Source organism: Muntiacus reevesi, chromosome 4 (genome assembly GCF_963930625.1).
Source record: "Muntiacus reevesi chromosome 4, mMunRee1.1, whole genome shotgun sequence".
Taxonomy (NCBI): domain Eukaryota; kingdom Metazoa; phylum Chordata; class Mammalia; order Artiodactyla; family Cervidae; genus Muntiacus; species Muntiacus reevesi.
In genome coordinates this window covers 106,067,452-106,084,317 of record NC_089252.1, presented here as the reverse complement: position 1 = coordinate 106,084,317, position 16,866 = coordinate 106,067,452, and the positions used below count along the sequence as shown (strand labels likewise).

General features: G+C 54.0%; 2 protein-coding genes across 2 annotated transcripts in view; both read right to left on the bottom strand.

The window, feature by feature from the left end:
• Window positions 1-867: 867 nt before the first annotated feature.
• On the bottom strand, window positions 868-2,291 carry MUSTN1 (musculoskeletal, embryonic nuclear protein 1). Its single transcript, XM_065933503.1, has 3 exons — window positions 1,946-2,291; window positions 1,410-1,542; window positions 868-1,202 (listed from the first exon to the last, which is right to left on the bottom strand). The coding sequence occupies exons 1-3, from the start codon at window positions 1,952-1,954 to the stop codon at window positions 1,096-1,098; spliced, it is 249 nt and encodes an 82-aa protein (XP_065789575.1). The 5' UTR covers window positions 1,955-2,291; the 3' UTR covers window positions 868-1,095.
• A 1,391-nt stretch (window positions 2,292-3,682) lies between these two features.
• The window catches only part of STIMATE (STIM activating enhancer), a 55,805-nt gene continuing 42,621 nt past the window's right edge, over window positions 3,683-16,866 (bottom strand). Inside the window, exons 4-8 of the mRNA XM_065933502.1 lie at window positions 16,324-16,445; window positions 11,443-11,555; window positions 10,356-10,433; window positions 9,425-9,574; window positions 3,683-7,416 (exon numbers count right to left, since the gene is read on the bottom strand). Of these exons, the coding sequence (XP_065789574.1) occupies window positions 7,300-7,416; window positions 9,425-9,574; window positions 10,356-10,433; window positions 11,443-11,555; window positions 16,324-16,445 (580 nt within the window). The 3' untranslated portion in view covers window positions 3,683-7,299. The remainder of the gene's footprint in view (window positions 7,417-9,424; window positions 9,575-10,355; window positions 10,434-11,442; window positions 11,556-16,323; window positions 16,446-16,866) is intronic.

Sequence of the window (16,866 nt, the reverse complement as noted above, 5' to 3'; positions counted from 1 at the left end):
CTGAAACAGCTATATAAGGAGGCAGGGCTGGCTGGGAACATGGGAAAGACTTTGTGCAGCCTGCTCCACCTGCTTAGGGGACGGGCGAGACTTCCTTGCAGACATCGGCCCCAAGCCAGGCACTGTAAGCCCAGGCCCTGCCTGTCTAGCCTGGACGGTCTGGGGTCTTGCTGTCACAGCTGGACAGGCCTCTCTAGTGCCCTGAATCCGACAGCTCCAGGCGCTCAGGGACATTTGAGGCCCGAAATGGGAAGAATCACACAAGACCTGAGACCCTGGTGTTCCATGACTCAGGCAGAGCCGTGGGAATGGCGAGGGGGAGGCTCACTCCGCTGGGGTGAGGGGACAGTGCCTCAGGGAGTGGAAGGCCACGGGCCAGAGAGGAGCCTCCACCTGGCTGTTTCTTTGAGGGGATGCGAGATGGCAGGGGGGCAATGTGAACAAGGGGGAGGGAGATTTGAGGACCCTGAGTTCCATAGAGCCTTGGGGTCCCTGGAGGCATCGCAATGGCTTCTGTGAAGGGTGGGGAGAGGGTAAGCCCCAGGCCCCCACCTGCTTCACTCTGAGCACTGTGACTATGGCCTGCTTTACACAATAGGGTCCCTTGTCACATATAAGGGGAAACTGCGACTCAGAAAAGGAGGAGAGAGGTTTGAAGTCACACGGGTCAGCATCTGGTCTCCACACCTGAGGCTCTCTGTGGCACATGGTGGTGGGCATAACAGCACCTGCTTTACCCTCTGGGACTTTTCCAGATGCCGAGAGGGATGGAAAATGTGCCCCACACTTGCCCTGCCCTCCCCTCCCCTCCCCTCCCCTCCCCGGCATTTAGTGGCCATGGCCAGTGACCAACCAACACCCTGCAAACGCTGGGGCCACTTGGGCATTCTCTTTATTGGTGTTTTCCCAGGTGTGAGTGCAGAGTCCCTGGGCTGAGGGGCCAGGGCTGTGGGGCAGGGGTGACATTCCCCAAGGCGTCAGGTGAGAAGGTGTGTTCTGGCATAAAAAAAGAGTTCTTGGAAAAAAAAAAAAAGTTCTTGGGAAAAGTTCTTGTGTCGCAGTGGTGCCTGTGGTGAGGGGGGTGGCATGCATTTCTCAGCCAAAGACACTCTTGGCGGGTCCGGCTTTGGGCTTCTCAAATACCGTCTCAGCCCCAGTCCGGGCGCGGCTGAACACTGACGGGGCAGTAGAACCAGCTTGCTCTGTGGGAAGGATGGGGAGAAGGTGGGTTAGGGGCAGGCCTGGCTTCCTAGAGAGGAGAGGCCCCCTGTGTGGTAGGCACCACCCCGAGCCCACAAGCTCTGAATTCTTAGAAAAAGGACCCGTGGGACCCTCCCACCCCCCAATCCATCCTCCTTCCCACAGACACACATCTGCACTCAGGCCCTCATCGTCCTGAGAACACTCACCACACTCCCGCATGACCTGGTAGGTCTTGGACTTGATCTCCTGGTTCTTGGTCAGGTTCCCTCGGGCCCCTTTCAAGTCCTCCTCCTTCACAGGGGGCCGCTTCTTCTTGATAGGGGCTTCCTGAGCGCCAGCCTCGGGGAGCCCAAGCCTCATCTTACAACCTGAGGCCTTGAGGCTGAGGGCCCTTTCCCACAACCACACCTTGGCCCAGACCCCTCTTCCCTGCTCACTTAATTCCAGCCAATTCAAGGCATCACTTCTCTTCCAGGAAGCCTTCCTGACTGCATGTCACACCCCCTACCCCAAGTCTCTGTCCTTTCCCCACAGACCAGGAGCTCTGGGGCCATGGCTGTCACAGCCTCATACCATCTGTCTGCCTGCCTCTCTGAGCCCTGGCCTTCCAGGGGAGGCAAAGCCTCCTGTGTTTATGCTCCAAGCTCACCTCAAGACACAGCGGCCAGAGTTGACAGCGTCCATCTCCCCCACCCCACCCCCAGCCCCTGGCACCAGCAGGCCCTGAGCTGGGCCATCCTACCTGGGACATGGTGGGTGCTGTGGGGAGCTGCTCCCTGGCAGGTAGTGGCTGTGGAAGAGATTTAAGCAGCGCCCAGCCCTCTGGGGCTTATATAGTCTGCTTGCCTGTCCCGGGAAGTCACTCCCCCTCCTCTGACAGCTCCCCGATGATTCAGATCCACGCAGTCGCTGGCTTCAGAGTTTATTCTTGGAGATGATAGGGGCTTGCTGAGCACTTCCGCCTGGGGGGCTGCAGTCCTGGTGACACCAGACAGCTGGGGAGACCCCGTATCCTCGGGGACAGCTGCTCTCTTGTGGGCAGGAGGCACTGGGCCGGGCAGCAACTTGTGTTTACGAATGCAGGTCCTGTAACATGCATGTGGCTGTCCGAGCTGTCTATCTGCGATAGTCCATCCCAGCGTGGGGGTGTCCCCAAGGAAAGGGAGGGCCTTGGGCCAGGGTGGACAGCTCTGAGCTTGTTTTTCTCTCTCTTCTACCCTTTCCCTGGATTCCACAGGAAAGAGACTTTCCAGCTCCACACAGCAGCGGGGTGGATGCTTCCTGCATCTGCCGCTGGGGAGTGTGCTCACAGCCAGCTTGCTGAGCCGTCACAGTGCACTGACAGCACAGGGCCTGGACCTGGCTCCCAGGTGGAGGAACTGCGGCCAAGGGAAGCCTGGGGGCTGCCCCATCAACATTTTTGCTGATGCCCCCATTCTCTGTCCAGCTCCCAGTGTGAGTTTATTAGCAGAGGGACAAAGGAAGGGGCGAAGTGCCCAGGAAGGGCTGGGAGGAAACCATGAGGCGAGCTAAAGGAAATAGCACAGAGCCTCTGACTGAGATGAGGTCACTGAAGGGCAACTGGCCCAAGGACATTTAGGTTATGAGAGGGTGGGCAACAGTGAAGTCCACTCCAGGCATACACAGAGGGACAGGGACCCTGAAGGTCACTTAACTCCCCTCTGCTAGTTTCAAACACCCCGTCCTTGAAGGGGAGAACCCCAGGGCACATGGCAGGACTCTGGGCTTGGGGTGAGGGTAGGAGTGGACGTGGATGTAGATGGGCGCTCAGGGTCTGCCCTGTTGGGTCGAACATACCCAGGCTCCTTGTCAATTTGTGATGGAGCATGTTTTTATCCTTGAAGGCTCCAGGCAGACGGAACCAACCAGGCACTGACGTTTGGCTACCTGGAACGCCCGTCCACTGCTGTCAGATCTTTAATTCCCCCCTGCCTGGTCTTGGCTCTGGGAGGCCAACACGAGCCCTGCCAGGTTCCATCTGAGATGAGTGCTGACGTGAGGAATGCCTTCAGACAGCCGCCGGCACGAATCCAGGACTCCAAACAGGGGCCAAGAGGCACTGAGGACAGGCCTGGCCTGTGCTGCCGGCTCCTGGTGCTTCAGTTCTGCCTCCACAGCCGGCGCTGCCCAGGGAGGCACTTGCCTTCCAGCCCTGCAGCCTCAGGAACAAGAATGCGGGATGTTCACGCCTTACACCCCATCTCTAAGGCACCACTCACTCACTCGGGGGGGAGGCAGAGGAGCTTTCACTCGCATTAGCAGGAAAGATGAAACGGCACGAATATGTTTGTTTTTTCCCCTTGGCAGGGTTTGGTTCCCACATCCACCATGAGAGGTCAGATTCATTCTCACTCTGTTTTCTGGGAAAAACTTTCTAACTCACTGGGGACAGTTTCTTGACCCCACCAAGCTGTTTCAATGCCACAGAACACACAACCAACAACCACAAGAGTGATAGTTTCTTTTTTTAGAAACTGTAATAAGATGTCAAACTTTATTGTAAACCATTTTACAGTGTAAGTACATCGTCTTCCCTTTCATTTCAAAAATGTGTTTCTGTGACTCATAACACCACAAATTGAACCACCTGCACTGGGAGGCCATGGTTTGCTCACATAGGTCTGACTCCTAACAAACTTCATGAAAAGAGAAACCAAATTAAAACAACCCACCCACCCACTCAGGAGCTCAAGGGCCCTCCCCCAAAGCAAAGCCCTTCGGAGCTACCAATGTTTCGCAGGGTAAAACAGACAGCTCTCTGCTCCCCGCTGGAAGTGTGTGAAACTTCTAAAGGCCAGCCCCGCACCCTCCAGGGTGGCTGCTCTGGCTGATGGCAAGTTCCCAGAGTCGTCGATGTTTACCTGGCTGCAAAACGGCCAGTGGACTGCCGTCTAGAGAGCAGAGTGAGATGCTGACACCTGCTGCTCCCTCTAGGCTCCTGGGGCAGCCTTTAGTCAGGGACTCTGGGCTGCAGCCTCCAGGCCCATACTGCCGAGGGGAAGAAGCAACTTGAATTTGAACCTTTACATATACTCCCTCTACAGGCATGGACAACATTAACCCATGACTACTTGTTGTCAGGAAGAGGCACAGGTTAAAGCTTGAGGTTGGAGGCTACCGGCGTGCCTGAAGGCTAATTAGTGGGACTTCACACGGTAGGGCCTTTGGACTCAGCAGACCAAGAAGCCACTGTTGCCAGGGATCTCATCAACATTCCTCCTTGCCATTGACAACGTCCCACTGGCAGCCAAAGGGAAAACGGCCAACGGTGGTCTCTTTCATTCAGATGGTAGATGTGACAATTCTACTTCATCAAGTTACCTCCATCAGTTACAAGAAACTTGTTCCTGGCCTTGACTTGCAAGTTTCCATGAAGGGTGGCATGGCTGAGGTCCAAATTCAGACAAACCAGATGGACAGTGCACAACATCCAGCTGGTGTTCCGTGGCTTCTCAAACATGATGACGCTTGTCCTGGGGCAGGTGAAGGGCTGCACCTCATAAGGCACCTCGGAGCAGTTGGAGAGAAAGCTTACCCCAGGGAGGGAGGCCAGCTGGGAATTAAGTCCTGGCCACGGCCCACCGTACCCACTGTCTCAGGACAGTGCACCACAGAAAAGCCCTCAGTAACCGCAGGAGAACCGCAGGAGGCACTCCTGGGGGATACAAACTGTGTGCATGTACGTGTGCGTGTGAGTGTGCACAGAGGGTAAGGTCAAGCATGCCAACAATGCCCTGTACAACTAGACTCCGGTAAATGTCCATGCCCTAGGTAGCCAGCTACCACACAACTGCTGTTCAGAGACGAAACTCCTTTGAAAATCAGGAAACAGGGAGAAACCACCACTTGCTCGCTACCTCTTGGTCCCCAAAACCTATTGCCCAGCAGGCACTGGGACGAGCAGATCATCTGGGATCTGTATAACCCAGCTCCATCCTTCACAGCCTGTGGGTCTCCTGCCCACTATTGCTGGTTTGGAAACATCAGGATCTCAAGACTGAAAGAAAAGCTCAGATTCTGGGCTCAGGGAGGTGCGGGAAACAGCTGTGACCACAGGTTAATAAAAACGAAAGGCAGCAGGAGACAAAATAAGGCGAGTCAGAGATGCCTACCACCTACCAGGACCAAAGGCAGGCCTGGCCTTCCCGGTGCAGGGCTGCCCACTAACACAGCTGGAGGCTGGAGGGGGGAGAGCATGGGATGAAAGCAGGGTGAAGGGAGAGTGGAGACAGGCTCACCTTCCTCTCCTGCGGCCACTGGCACCCACCCAAGCAGAGGCGCCGCCCATGGCAGTTCAGGTCTGGGCTCCTCTGGCCCTCCTGCTTCTGGACTCTAGAGAGTGACAGGCTGAGAAGTCCTCTCCAAGGTTTGTGCCCTCATGGCCCACACAGGTGGGACTGCACGAGGCAGAGGATAGACCCGGGATGCCTGGTTTAGCACTGTGGCTCACACGTCACAATTCAGACCCAATCTGCTTGAGTGAAGCACACTGTTATGTAGGTCTAAAAGGAAGGTTCTGGGTGGTGTGGGCTCCCTGCACTGATCTCACTTCCAACTCGCACCTTTGCCACGAGGTCCTCTACTCCTAAACGTTCAGGCCGACCCTGGGCTGGGACAAAACACTGGGCTGCTTTGCCTTGCTGCTCCCACAGCTGGGTCAGGCCATTCCACTGCCAGGCAGCAGACTCCCAAAGCCACGGGGCCTGTGCCCATTCTGAGGAGTGGGGGCCACAGGTTTAGAAAGAAGCACTTCATCCTGCCTGTGGATGCAGACAGCGAGCTCACTCACCTCCACCTGCCCCACCGTGTGCCCAGCCACCCTGCTGCCCTGGAGGATGTAAACAACAGGATCTCATGGTCAGACAGGCGTTCTCTAGACTGCTGCACAAGACAAGTAGACAACACTAGGCTGACAGGCACGGGGTAGCCTGAGAGGATGCTCCCAGAGGGCGATCCAGAGTCTGGCTCTGAAGCTTGCACCATGGGAGGCGGGAAGGCCAAGTCTGCGTTTTAAACTTCGAATCTGGGGGTTCTGAAGAGATGTAGGGAATAAACAGGAGTGGCCTTGGAGTCTCAGTTTCTCTGGACACAATATCCTCTTATGCTCCCTTTTCAGTCACATTTCACCAAGACTCTAACTTGCCAGCTGAAGTGCCAAGTGCCGCTGGGCCCTGGGCAGAGCCCTTCCTGTTCCACCCTCACAGGCCCTGGATCCACATTCAGACCAGCTGCCTCCTGCTCATGCCTGACCTCTGCAGAACCACTGGGTTTGCCGATTTCAGATAAGGGCCCACCTCCCTTCCTACTGGAATCATTTACCTCATCGGATCACAGATTACCTAACGATATTCCAAATAAAAAAACTCCCAACTCTTTCCTCCCACCAGTTCATGTCCCATGAAAGGCAAACAAACCCATTTCTTTGGGGGTAAAAAAGAGCTTTTAAATACAATAGTATGAAAATATAACTTAAACATATAAAAGTCAACAGCATACGGAAGACTTAAAAATCTATGTTTTGCCCATTAGTCCCATAGGAAATAAACACATACTCAAAAAACATTAACACTGTGACAGCTCATAAAACCAACCATAGAAATCAATAGTTACAAAAGCCATTTCGAGTAAGAAAGCGTCATGGTTCCAACTTGGTCAATAAGTAACTCAGCCCCCAGACATGTTCCGTCTTCACACTCCCCCCTGAAGCCCTGGTGAGAGGCTCCACCCGCGGTCCACGTGCAGGTAAGTCCTCATCCTCAAGGCCACCTGGCCAGACGTGGGACAGGGCTTCCGGGTCCCTTGCAACACCACTCGGGACGAAAACACACAAACAAAACGCCTCGCTTGCATATTTGGTCAGTGTTTGTAGTGCAACTGAGTGGGGACCTCCAGCTGCCGCGTGGAGCTGGCGGCCTCCCTCCCCGGGTCACAGTATCTGGGAGCGGGCCGAGGCCGCGGGCGGAGTGGAGGTAGAAGAGGGGCAGAGAGAGGAGGGGAGGGAAGACGCGGCCGAGCGACCCTTGGCTGACCGGTGGCCGGCCGCAGGCCCCCACCCGACCCTGGCTTGGGAATGCGTCATACAGGCAGCCCGAAGCGGTGCTTCTTTTTCTTCGCGGGCTTCAAGGGCGTCAGTCTCCGGAGGTCTTCCTCCACGTCCGACTCCTCCATCTCGTCATCGGCCGAGATCAGGATCTGAGTAGTGGAAAGGCATGGCCCTGAGTCACCGCCAGCGATGCCCTCTTCACCTGCCCACCCTGGACCCCTGTCTAGAGTGCCAATTTGGACAGGAGGCCTCAAGTGTCAGGTTTATTAGCAGAGGGAGATGGGGAGGTCCCCCTTTACCGAGTGAGACAAGCTGTCCCTCACTCGACCTTGTTTACACCACATGCACCCACAGGTGCTGACACCAGTGCTGAGTGGACACGCCTCCCCTCTGCTCCTGATTCTCCGTCCAACCTCCGGCTGGGACAGAACCACCATCAGAGCAAACTTAGCATAAGGTCACACTGGCCAAAAAAGCCCAGTGTTGGCATATGGAGTCCCAGGTCCTTGAAGTTGGTTCAAATATAGCAAAAGCGCACTGAAAAGTCCCTTTTTGAAAGGAAAACACCTGTGGGGCACACACAAAGCAGGGCCATTTCAGAGTGACTGCTATGAGCCAACCTCACAAGCTTCTGAAGACAAACAGGAGCCCTCTGCTCTTCTGAGCCCCTACAACATGGCCACACAGCTAGGGCACCTGGAGCAAACAGCAGTCACTGCCCTCCTGCCTGGCTGCTCAGGTCTCAGAGCACTGGGGAAGGGCAGGGACAGCCCAGGCCGAGATGGGGAGGCCCAGAGCACAGCTGCGTAGGGGCAGCTTACCTTCCTCCAGGGCAGGGTGCTCTCACTGCCCTCCCTGCAGGGCTTCCTGCCTCCTGTCCCAGTCCCCTGATTGAGCACTCTCTGGCTCCCTATCACCTGTACAAGTGCGTGCCCATGCCACACTCTGAGCTAACACCTTACCCAGTTAGCTCAGACCTTGGTCTGTAACCCACTTTCTGTTATGCTATCCTACCCTCTGGCCACAATGAATTTCACATTATTACCCAAATATCAAACCACAGGACCATGATGCCTCAGGAGCAGCTGCTTCTGCCTAAAACGTTGTTTGTCTTCACCTAACGTTCACCATGTTCTTACAACCCGACAGGCTTCATGCCAGATTTGAGGGGCACCTAGAGAAGAGGCAGGCTTCCCCTCTGTCCTCCACCAAGGTGGTTTTCAAAGCACTCTCCAGGATGAGCCTAAACTAACTGTTCCAAGCTCTCGCCGGGTTTTGTCAATGCCTAAATCTCAAAACGGGCTTCCTTTGTGGCTCAGCTGGTAAAGAATCTGCCTGCAACGCGGGAAACCTGGGTTTGATCCCTGGGTTAGGAAGATCCCCTGGAGAAGGGAAAAGATACCAACTCCAGTATTCTGGCCTGGAGAATTCCATAGACTATGCAGTCCATGGGGTCGCAAAGATTCGGACACAACTGAGCGACTTTCACCTCACTTCACTTCAATCTCAAAACATATCACTGACTGCTAAGATGGGCTGTGCAGGCTGGCTATCACTTACCTCAGCCACAGGTGTGAAGGCCTCTCAGAGAAGACATCCTCAGCCATTTCTGTCACCCACACCCATGGTGCCATGCACCTACAAGCCTGCCTCGGACATACAACCTTGCCTCCAGGCTCCTATTTATGGCCACCAATCTCCCTGAGGTCCAAACATTTCCACTTAGGAAACTTGAAAATAAGGGGAGATGAGGTTCTCACTGGGAGGCCTGGCTACCCCCACAGAAGTTTCCAGTTGGCTTAGCCAACACTTCCCTTGCTCCGGAGCGATGGGCAGGGATTCAAACGCCTTGATGCTTAAAGGACAACCATGCCCACTCATCCTTGCCAGCTTCCCTGGAACAATGCTGCTCCTCCCTTTCCTGTCTTGCTCCACTGATGGAGGGGCTGCTGGAAAAGGGCCACCCCTCACCAGACCCTTCAGCTCCCGGCCCGAGGAAGGACCAGGGGACAGCAGGAATGGGTCCCAGCTGAATAGGAGCTGTCAGCTTCCTCTCTCTCCCACTGGTGGGGCTGTGACTCAGCATTCAAGAGACGGCCAGATTCGAACATAAGACCAGACCCTTCCTGGGTCAGCGGCACGAGGGCTCGGCCCTACCTCAGACTCTGACTCCTCGTGGGATGCGGCCCTTCGGTAGCGGACCTTGCTCCCGTTCCTCGAGTCCTGGTTGGCCCCTCTTTCTTCTAGCTTAGCTTTCGTCCTTCCCTTTCTCATGAGGAAATTGTCCACTACCCAAAACATCAAAGCCTGTGGGAAGAAAAATGCAGGTCACTCTGGGATATGACACTTATGAAAGCAAAGGCAAGCAGCCCCCACACCCATCCTCCTCACCCCCATTCCAGATCACAGCGTTAAGAACTAGGGAGAGGGAGACATCATGCAGGCCCTTGCTCCCTCTCAGAAGTCAAGGAAGAGACTTCCAATCCCTGTGCCCTTTCTTCAAGAGTTTCGCTCCAAAGGGTTCTCTGCTTGGTGACTGAAGGGGATAGCCTGCTTCGGGTGTCCCAGCAATCGGCAGAGCAGGGCCTGAACCAAGGTCTTTGGACTCCTGGTAGGGGCTCCTCCCCTGGGTTGAGTCGCTGGCTGGCACACCTGTCACATCTGTCACCCCCAGGTTCCTTTACCATTTCTTTCCTATTTCCTGATTTCTAGCCAGTGTGCTTCGGAGTTTCTCTAGGAGCCCTGTGGTCAGGAAGTTTCTCCAGGAGCCCTGTGGTCAGGAAAATTCCTAACAGTCTTCATTCCTAATGGTCTTAAACTAGAAGTCACTGTTACACACGTGGCGGTTCCCTGGTAGGGAAGGCAGGACAAAGATTCCAGGACCCAGTTTGCACAGAGGCCCTGGAGCAGGATCTTCATGTTGAGGAAGCAATCTGGATGTTTCTAGGTCTGGGGTGGGGATGAGAGTTGACAAATACTTGCATGGAGGCACCCAAGTGCTATAAGGTGTTTTCTCTGTCACAATTTTGAAAGGAACATGGAAAGGCATGGAGCAAACAGAGGTTAAGAACTGCAATAAGGCACTGACGTTGACAAAGAAGGGGACGATCAGCATGACGATGGCCAGTTTCAAGTCTGGGTTTTCAATGGGATTCAACAGGGCCACCTGTAAAGAGAAGCAGAATTAGTGAGGTGGGTGGAAGATCACAAAGATCATTTCCAGGGGGGTGGGGAGAGGCAGGGAAATGGCCCACAAGGCCCTGAGAGGAGGCTTTGCTAAGACACTCCCCTCAGAGCCCTGATGAGAACCACACCTCACACCCAGGGCCACACAGTCCCCAGGCCTGACTGCCAACAAGGGACCCCTTTGGAGCCCACTAGGAGCAGGTAATCCTTGAGTAGCTTTCCCCTGCTGTGGATGTGAGAAGTGAAGGGAGGCTGGAGGCCGAAGGACTTTACAAAGTTGGCACAGGGTAGAGTGTGGGCTTCAGCAAGTTGGAGAGTGAGGTTGGTGGACAGTCATTACAGATACTAGCAATGAGGCGCTGACCACTTTCTAATGGAAATCCTGCACACCAACCACCTCCTCAACAACAGCAGCTCCCAAAAGCCTTAGTTTATTTTTTAAAAAAATAAAACTCGGCCATAAATAAAACCAAAGATCTGAGTTACTTTGGCTGGTTTCCTGTAGGCAGTGGAGGCTTATCTGCACAGCCCTGGGACCAGAGGGCAGTGTTAGGAACCACAGGAACATGTGACCAGCCACTGCCTGTGGCACCAAAAGGCTTGATTAAACCACTGGCCAAGAGAGGTGAATGAGGAGGCACCTGCAGATGCAGAGACCATTCGCTGACAACACCTAACAGTTACCCAATGGCGTAGGCAACTGCCGGGCAGGGACTGTATCTTCATGGGCCTTACCTATTTCCAAGGCTTAATCTAGAGCAGATGTGTATAACAGAGGTAGAAGGATGCTATATGAAAAAGTGACAAGTTACTGCTCTTGATACATGGCCAGGAGCTGCCCCATCAGACCAAATCCAGGTACCTTCATGGAGTTAAAAAGAAAACCAATTTGGTTTCCCAACAGGGCTGGGGTGGGGATTGAGGAAGTGGGGAATACTGTCTTTCTTGACATCTCAAGGAGTTGGTAAAGAAGGGAACAAGACGCAAACCTTCTTCCACTGAAGTATTAGGAGGACGATGAAAACGACAGATTTTTCAAAAATCATGATCACAATGTAAAGGGCACATTGTCCAACCCAGGCTCCGCACTGCAGAGGGTCTCCTGCAGGGAGAGAGGGCTTGGTCACTCGGGTAGTCACTCAGTCACCCCCACTCCCATCACCCACAGCTCCCATGAGCCCTCATCCACCACCCCACCCAAGAGCTCCTAAATGAGCCCTCCAGAGCACCAAGAATCAGTTTGTCTTGAACAAACAAAAATCAGAGAATTCCTAATTTGGAGATATCAAAGTGGCCTTTCTTTTAAGAGACTCTAAGATATAATTACAAGGCACTAAAGTTAGTAAGTGCCCATTGCTGGGGCTGAGAAAAGCTGGCTCTTTTTGTCCACTGGCAGCAAAAGCTGTGTTAAGCAAGACTGCTATTATTATCCATTGTTGATGTTTCCAGTGGCTGTGGTGCTACCCATCCTCTCCCCATCTGCCAGCAGGCTAAGGTTTCTGAATCAGGAAGGCAGCAAACAACCTCTTTGTTTGCCTCTCACCCCTGTCCCACTTCTGCTGCCATTCCCCACTCCCCCTCTTTCCTGCTGCCCTCAGCCCTGAAAGTAAGAAACCTGACTCTGGGGGGTATTCAGATTTTGTCTAGGGGCACCCCAAAACACCCTGGACTGGGGACAAGGAAACAAAGAGAGAAGCCCCCCAGGTAAGGAGGCTGTGACAAACGTCTGTCTGTGATCCTGTTGGTCACTGAGATGAGAAAAAGAAGAGGCCAGCAGTCCACACTGGGGGACACTTGGCCCCTCAAGTGCCTCCAGAATGATTCAAAAGGGTAGATGAAGGGTGGAGGACCCCTCCAGTGAACATCCTCCATCTTCAGTGACAGGGAGAACCCATGAGATGGGTCCCTGGGGAGCCACACACCTTCAGCGCAGGAGACCCAAGGCGGGGCAGGGGAGTTATGTGTGCCCCAGCCACTCTGGAAGCCCTGCTGGAGCTGCTTGATTACAGTGGCCAGGAGGGGGCTAGAGAGTAACTGCAGAGAAGACAAAGGCCCCGACCCAGGCCCCCAGAGGGATCTCTGGCTTCTGTTTCCAGTGTCCGCAGCAATCCCTGTCTGGAGGTGGCTGCCGGCAGTCCCCAGGCCAACCCGCTCTGCGTGGTGGAGCCCCAGGGGAAGCCTTCCACAGCCATCATGGACACAACCCCAGGCCATTCCCTTTTCTGGAAAATCTCGGGAGAAGTGCACAGAAAACATGCAGAAAGACCTCAGTGCGTCTCCTGCGGTGTCCTATTTACTTTCACTTTTGGGTAAGGCACATCTGAGCCAAAAAGCCATTTCAGAAGCACACTCTCTCCTAACTAGATTTTTACTGGAGTTTCGTAATACTTTCGGTAAACTATCTGATGTTATTGAGGAAAGTTCTCAAAAACAGCAGTTCAAAATACTTGCTAAAAACCGTTCAGTGAAATGGGGGATGGTCAGACAGAAGCACCAGTAGGACAGACAAATGAACTGAGATTAGTGTGTTTAAAAGTCAACAAGACAAGTGGTAACACATTTAATATCAAACAAAAATCTACTTGCATCATGCTCACCCCATTTGCTCTAAGTCTTAAGTGGCAACAGAAGAAGAAAATGCTTTTCCTCCTGTTGTCCTCACGCTACCCCCTGAATTTCACTGCTTTGAGTTTCAGAGTTACCCCCCTTAGCTGCAGCTGCCTTTTTTTTTTTTTCAGCGTAGATGCTTGAATAAGAAAGTTTTAAAGCAAAAAAAGAAAAGTCACGTGTGACCCCACTATCACAGACCATGTCCCCTGAGCATCCAGCACATAGTCACATAACCACCAGCACACGCGCTGGTTTTTCAGATTTGTTTCATTTGAGAGTCCTTCTGGCATTCCCTGTAACCTCATCTTTCAAGGAGAGACAAGCCAGGCATTCTCGTGTGCCCTGCTTCTTATTACCACACTGGACACCCTCAGGTACTTGGGTGTTTTTGCTGGATTATTTCCTCAGGATAAATCATGGGAATGGGACCAAAAGGATGGAACTCGTCTGTACATGGAGAGGCTTCCAGAGGGAGTACTGGGACAGGGGCCGGTGGCCGGGCACAAGCAGTAGATGCCTGAGGGACACAGACTGTTTCCAGGCATTCTGTCTGGGGAAGAGCAGCCTCGTCTTCAGACTGTGGACCCCTCTCCCTGAACTTTGCCTTATCCCTCAGGGCTGCGTGGTCTATTCCCCACATCCCATGCTTTCCTTAGTAAGTTCACCTTCTCTTCTAGGGACCACAGGAATACCCAGAAAACAAGCCCCTCTCCTTCACTAACCTGAGAAGAGAGCTCTGGGCCCTGCTTGGAACCACTGCCTCAAGTTGATGGGCCAGTTAACAGGTACAGTAGGGAGAATAATGTCCACACCCTAATCCCCAGAACCTGAGACTATGCAGTTACTGTGCAGAAGGGAATTAAGGCTGCAAGTGCAATAACAGTGACTAAGCTGACAAGATGGGAAGAGCATCCCGGCCTATCCAGGTGGCCCAGTAATCACAAGGGCACTTCAGAGTGGAGAAGTTGTGAAAGGTCAGAGAGATATGATATGAGAAGAACTCAACCTACGGTTGTGTGTATGTATGATCAGTTGCTCAGTCGTGTCCAACTCTTTGTGACCCTATGGACTCTAGCCAGCCACTGTCCTCTGTCCACTGGATTTTCCAGGCAAGAATACTGGAGTGGGTTACTATTTCCTACTCCAGGGGATCTTCCTGACCCAGGTATCAAACTTGGGTCTCCTGCATTGCAGGAGGATTCTTTACCACTGTGCCACTTGGAAGCACTCAACCTGTGGTTACTGGCCCTGAAAATGAACAAAGGGGCTACAAGCTAAGAAATACAGTCATCGTCTAGAATCTGGACAAAGTCAGGAAACAGGTTCTCTTTGTAGATACTCCAGAAGGAACCAGTCCTGCTGACAACCTGGCTTTAGTCCATGAGACCATTTGTCAGACTTCTCCACTACAGACTGTAAGATAATACATTTGTGTTGTTTTAAGCCAATAATTTTGCAGTAATTTGTTACAGCAGCAAAAGAAAATAATAAAAACAGGAACCAGGTATCTGAGAATAGCCTACTATCCTTCCTCAGCCTGGACAGGGAGGACCCAGATGGTTCTTGATAAAGGGCAGCTTCACCTGGAAACACCCTGGCTTGAAGACTCTGGTTCCCAAAGGCAGGGGGTGGGATGACCCAAGGACAGGTGGCAAAAAAGAGGTTCAAACAACCACTGCTACCTTTTTTCCATCTCTCTTAGGGATGCAAACAAAACACACTGGTAACAGGTACTACCATAATTTCCAGTGTATCGGGACCAGGCCTGGTCTCCACTCTCAGGTCACTGAGCAGCAAGATTGGATACGAGTGGCTCTCCTGTAGCACTGCTCAGCTATAGCTGACTTTTGAGAGTCCTGCCTTCCAGGAGGGATCTTAACAGCAAAGACGATCTGAGCACTGTTCTTGGAGCTGGTGGGAGGATCGGGTATCCCAGTGTAGCAGCCAAGAGGCCCTCCAAGCTGTGCACTGCCTGGGTGAGCGTCACTAAACCCCTGTGGATGCCTATACTATAAATGAGGATGATGCCACTTTGGTCCACGTGCGTGTGGTCCATTTCTGTCCTCCATGCTAAGGAATCAATGACTTGGAGCTTCTCCGCAGGGAAGACCCCGAGCCACAGAGGCACACGCTGTGTGTTGGACACTATCTTAAGTCAGTGACTCATCAGGCATCAAGTAACGAAGCTAAGAAAAGCCCTCCCCTGAGCTCACCTCCCATCAATGGAGACAAACAATTACTTAAGACTTCTAGAAATACCCCAGGCACTCACAGCCAGCTCCAGGAACCGGCTCTCCCTTTAAATGCCAGTCTCTTGTGGGTCCTCCCCATCTTGGCCCATGTGCCCTTCAAGACAAAGGCTCCACTGATGCCGTGCCCACGAATGGGAGCTCCTGGCCACAGACAGCAGGGCCCACTGTGAAGGTGGGAGAGAGGTGGATTCCCAGAACGGGGCAAGGATCAAAGAAATCCCTCTCACCAGCAGCCCTTCAGGCCACATCCAGCTCTTTCTCTGGGGGTAGTAAGTAAAAGGCACCCCGTGTGCACTTGGAGCCAGCACGAGGGCAGCTTCCTACCAACGCTGTATCCCCAGGGTCTGACAAGATGGAGTGGGTCAACACCGTGCCAGTATCCACAGGCCACCTATTCTAGGCTCGGTCTCTGTGAGTGAGGATGCCCCTAGTGTCCCTGGTGACTGTACATGTGGGATGCCAGGTGGGGGGCCGGCCCACGGTCAGGCGATGGCAAGGTGACTTGGCCCTGGGGTGGGGGAGGGACACTCCAGTCCTGATCCTGTGAGCTCCAGGAGTGCAACGGCCCAGTGACAGGACAAGTACGGACATACAGCAGAAAGAAGAGCAGCTCCCAAACTTAGAGCCACCCCTGTCTCTCCAGCAAGGCGGGCAGGTGGTGCGAGCCCGGTGGGAAGCATGGCGGAGGAAGGTGGCCTTACGGCCCCAGGTAGGGCTGCTGGTGCCCTCTGCTGGAGGAGGGCCCTGCCCTCTCCCTGTCTCGAGGGAGAACCCCGTGGCTCCTGCCAGCAAGGCTGGGGACTTGGCAGTGAAGTGGGCACCTACCCACCTGCCTCACATAGGAGGATGGAGCTCAGGCTCCAGAACCAGCCTCTCCACCACAGAGGACACAGCCAGCCGCTCCCAAACCTTCTCCAGCCCAGTGGCCTGGAGGGCTGGACAGGGCAAGGAGCAGAGCCCCTCCAGGAAGTCCCTCCACACCCCCGTCCGGTGTCCGTGCTACGTTACCATATTCGCCAAAACGCAGAGACTCCCACTGCTGCCACTCCACCAGGACACTGACGGCGCGCACGCCCGCGTAGATGAGGAGCATGCCCACGGTGGCGTCCAGGAGGAAGTTGATGAGGTACCTGTGAGGAGAGGGCACCGCGGCACCGTCAGGAAGCACCACCTGGGGAGCCGCTTCCAGGGAGCCAGGCCCCACGTGCTTCCTGGGTCAAGGTCAAGGCTGGGGACCCGGCCCTGTTCGGCCCTGCTCTGGGAGGGGGAGCCTCCAGCAAGCCTGTGAGGGGGAGGCTATCGGGGTCACTTCTGGAAGCCTAGAAAGGCCTCCCACCCCAGGACAGGGCCCTGCTCAAGGAAGGTGGGAGAGCGACAAGAGACTCAAAAGACCTCAAGTGTTCCTGCCAAACAGAGACTGGGACAGAGTGACTGGGAGCAGCCAAGGAGGCTGGTAGGAAAACAGAGCTTAATCGATAAAAATAGTTTGTTCCACGACTGCTCACTCCCGGAAGGCCCAGCACTCCCAAGGCCCCGAGACCGTGCAGCTGC

Coding starts and splice junctions, on each gene's coding strand:
- MUSTN1 (XM_065933503.1), bottom strand. Junction 1,203..1,409: donor CCAGGTCATGCGGGAGTGTG/GTGAGTGTTCTC, acceptor TCCTTCCCACAG/AGCAAGCTGGTTCTACTGCC.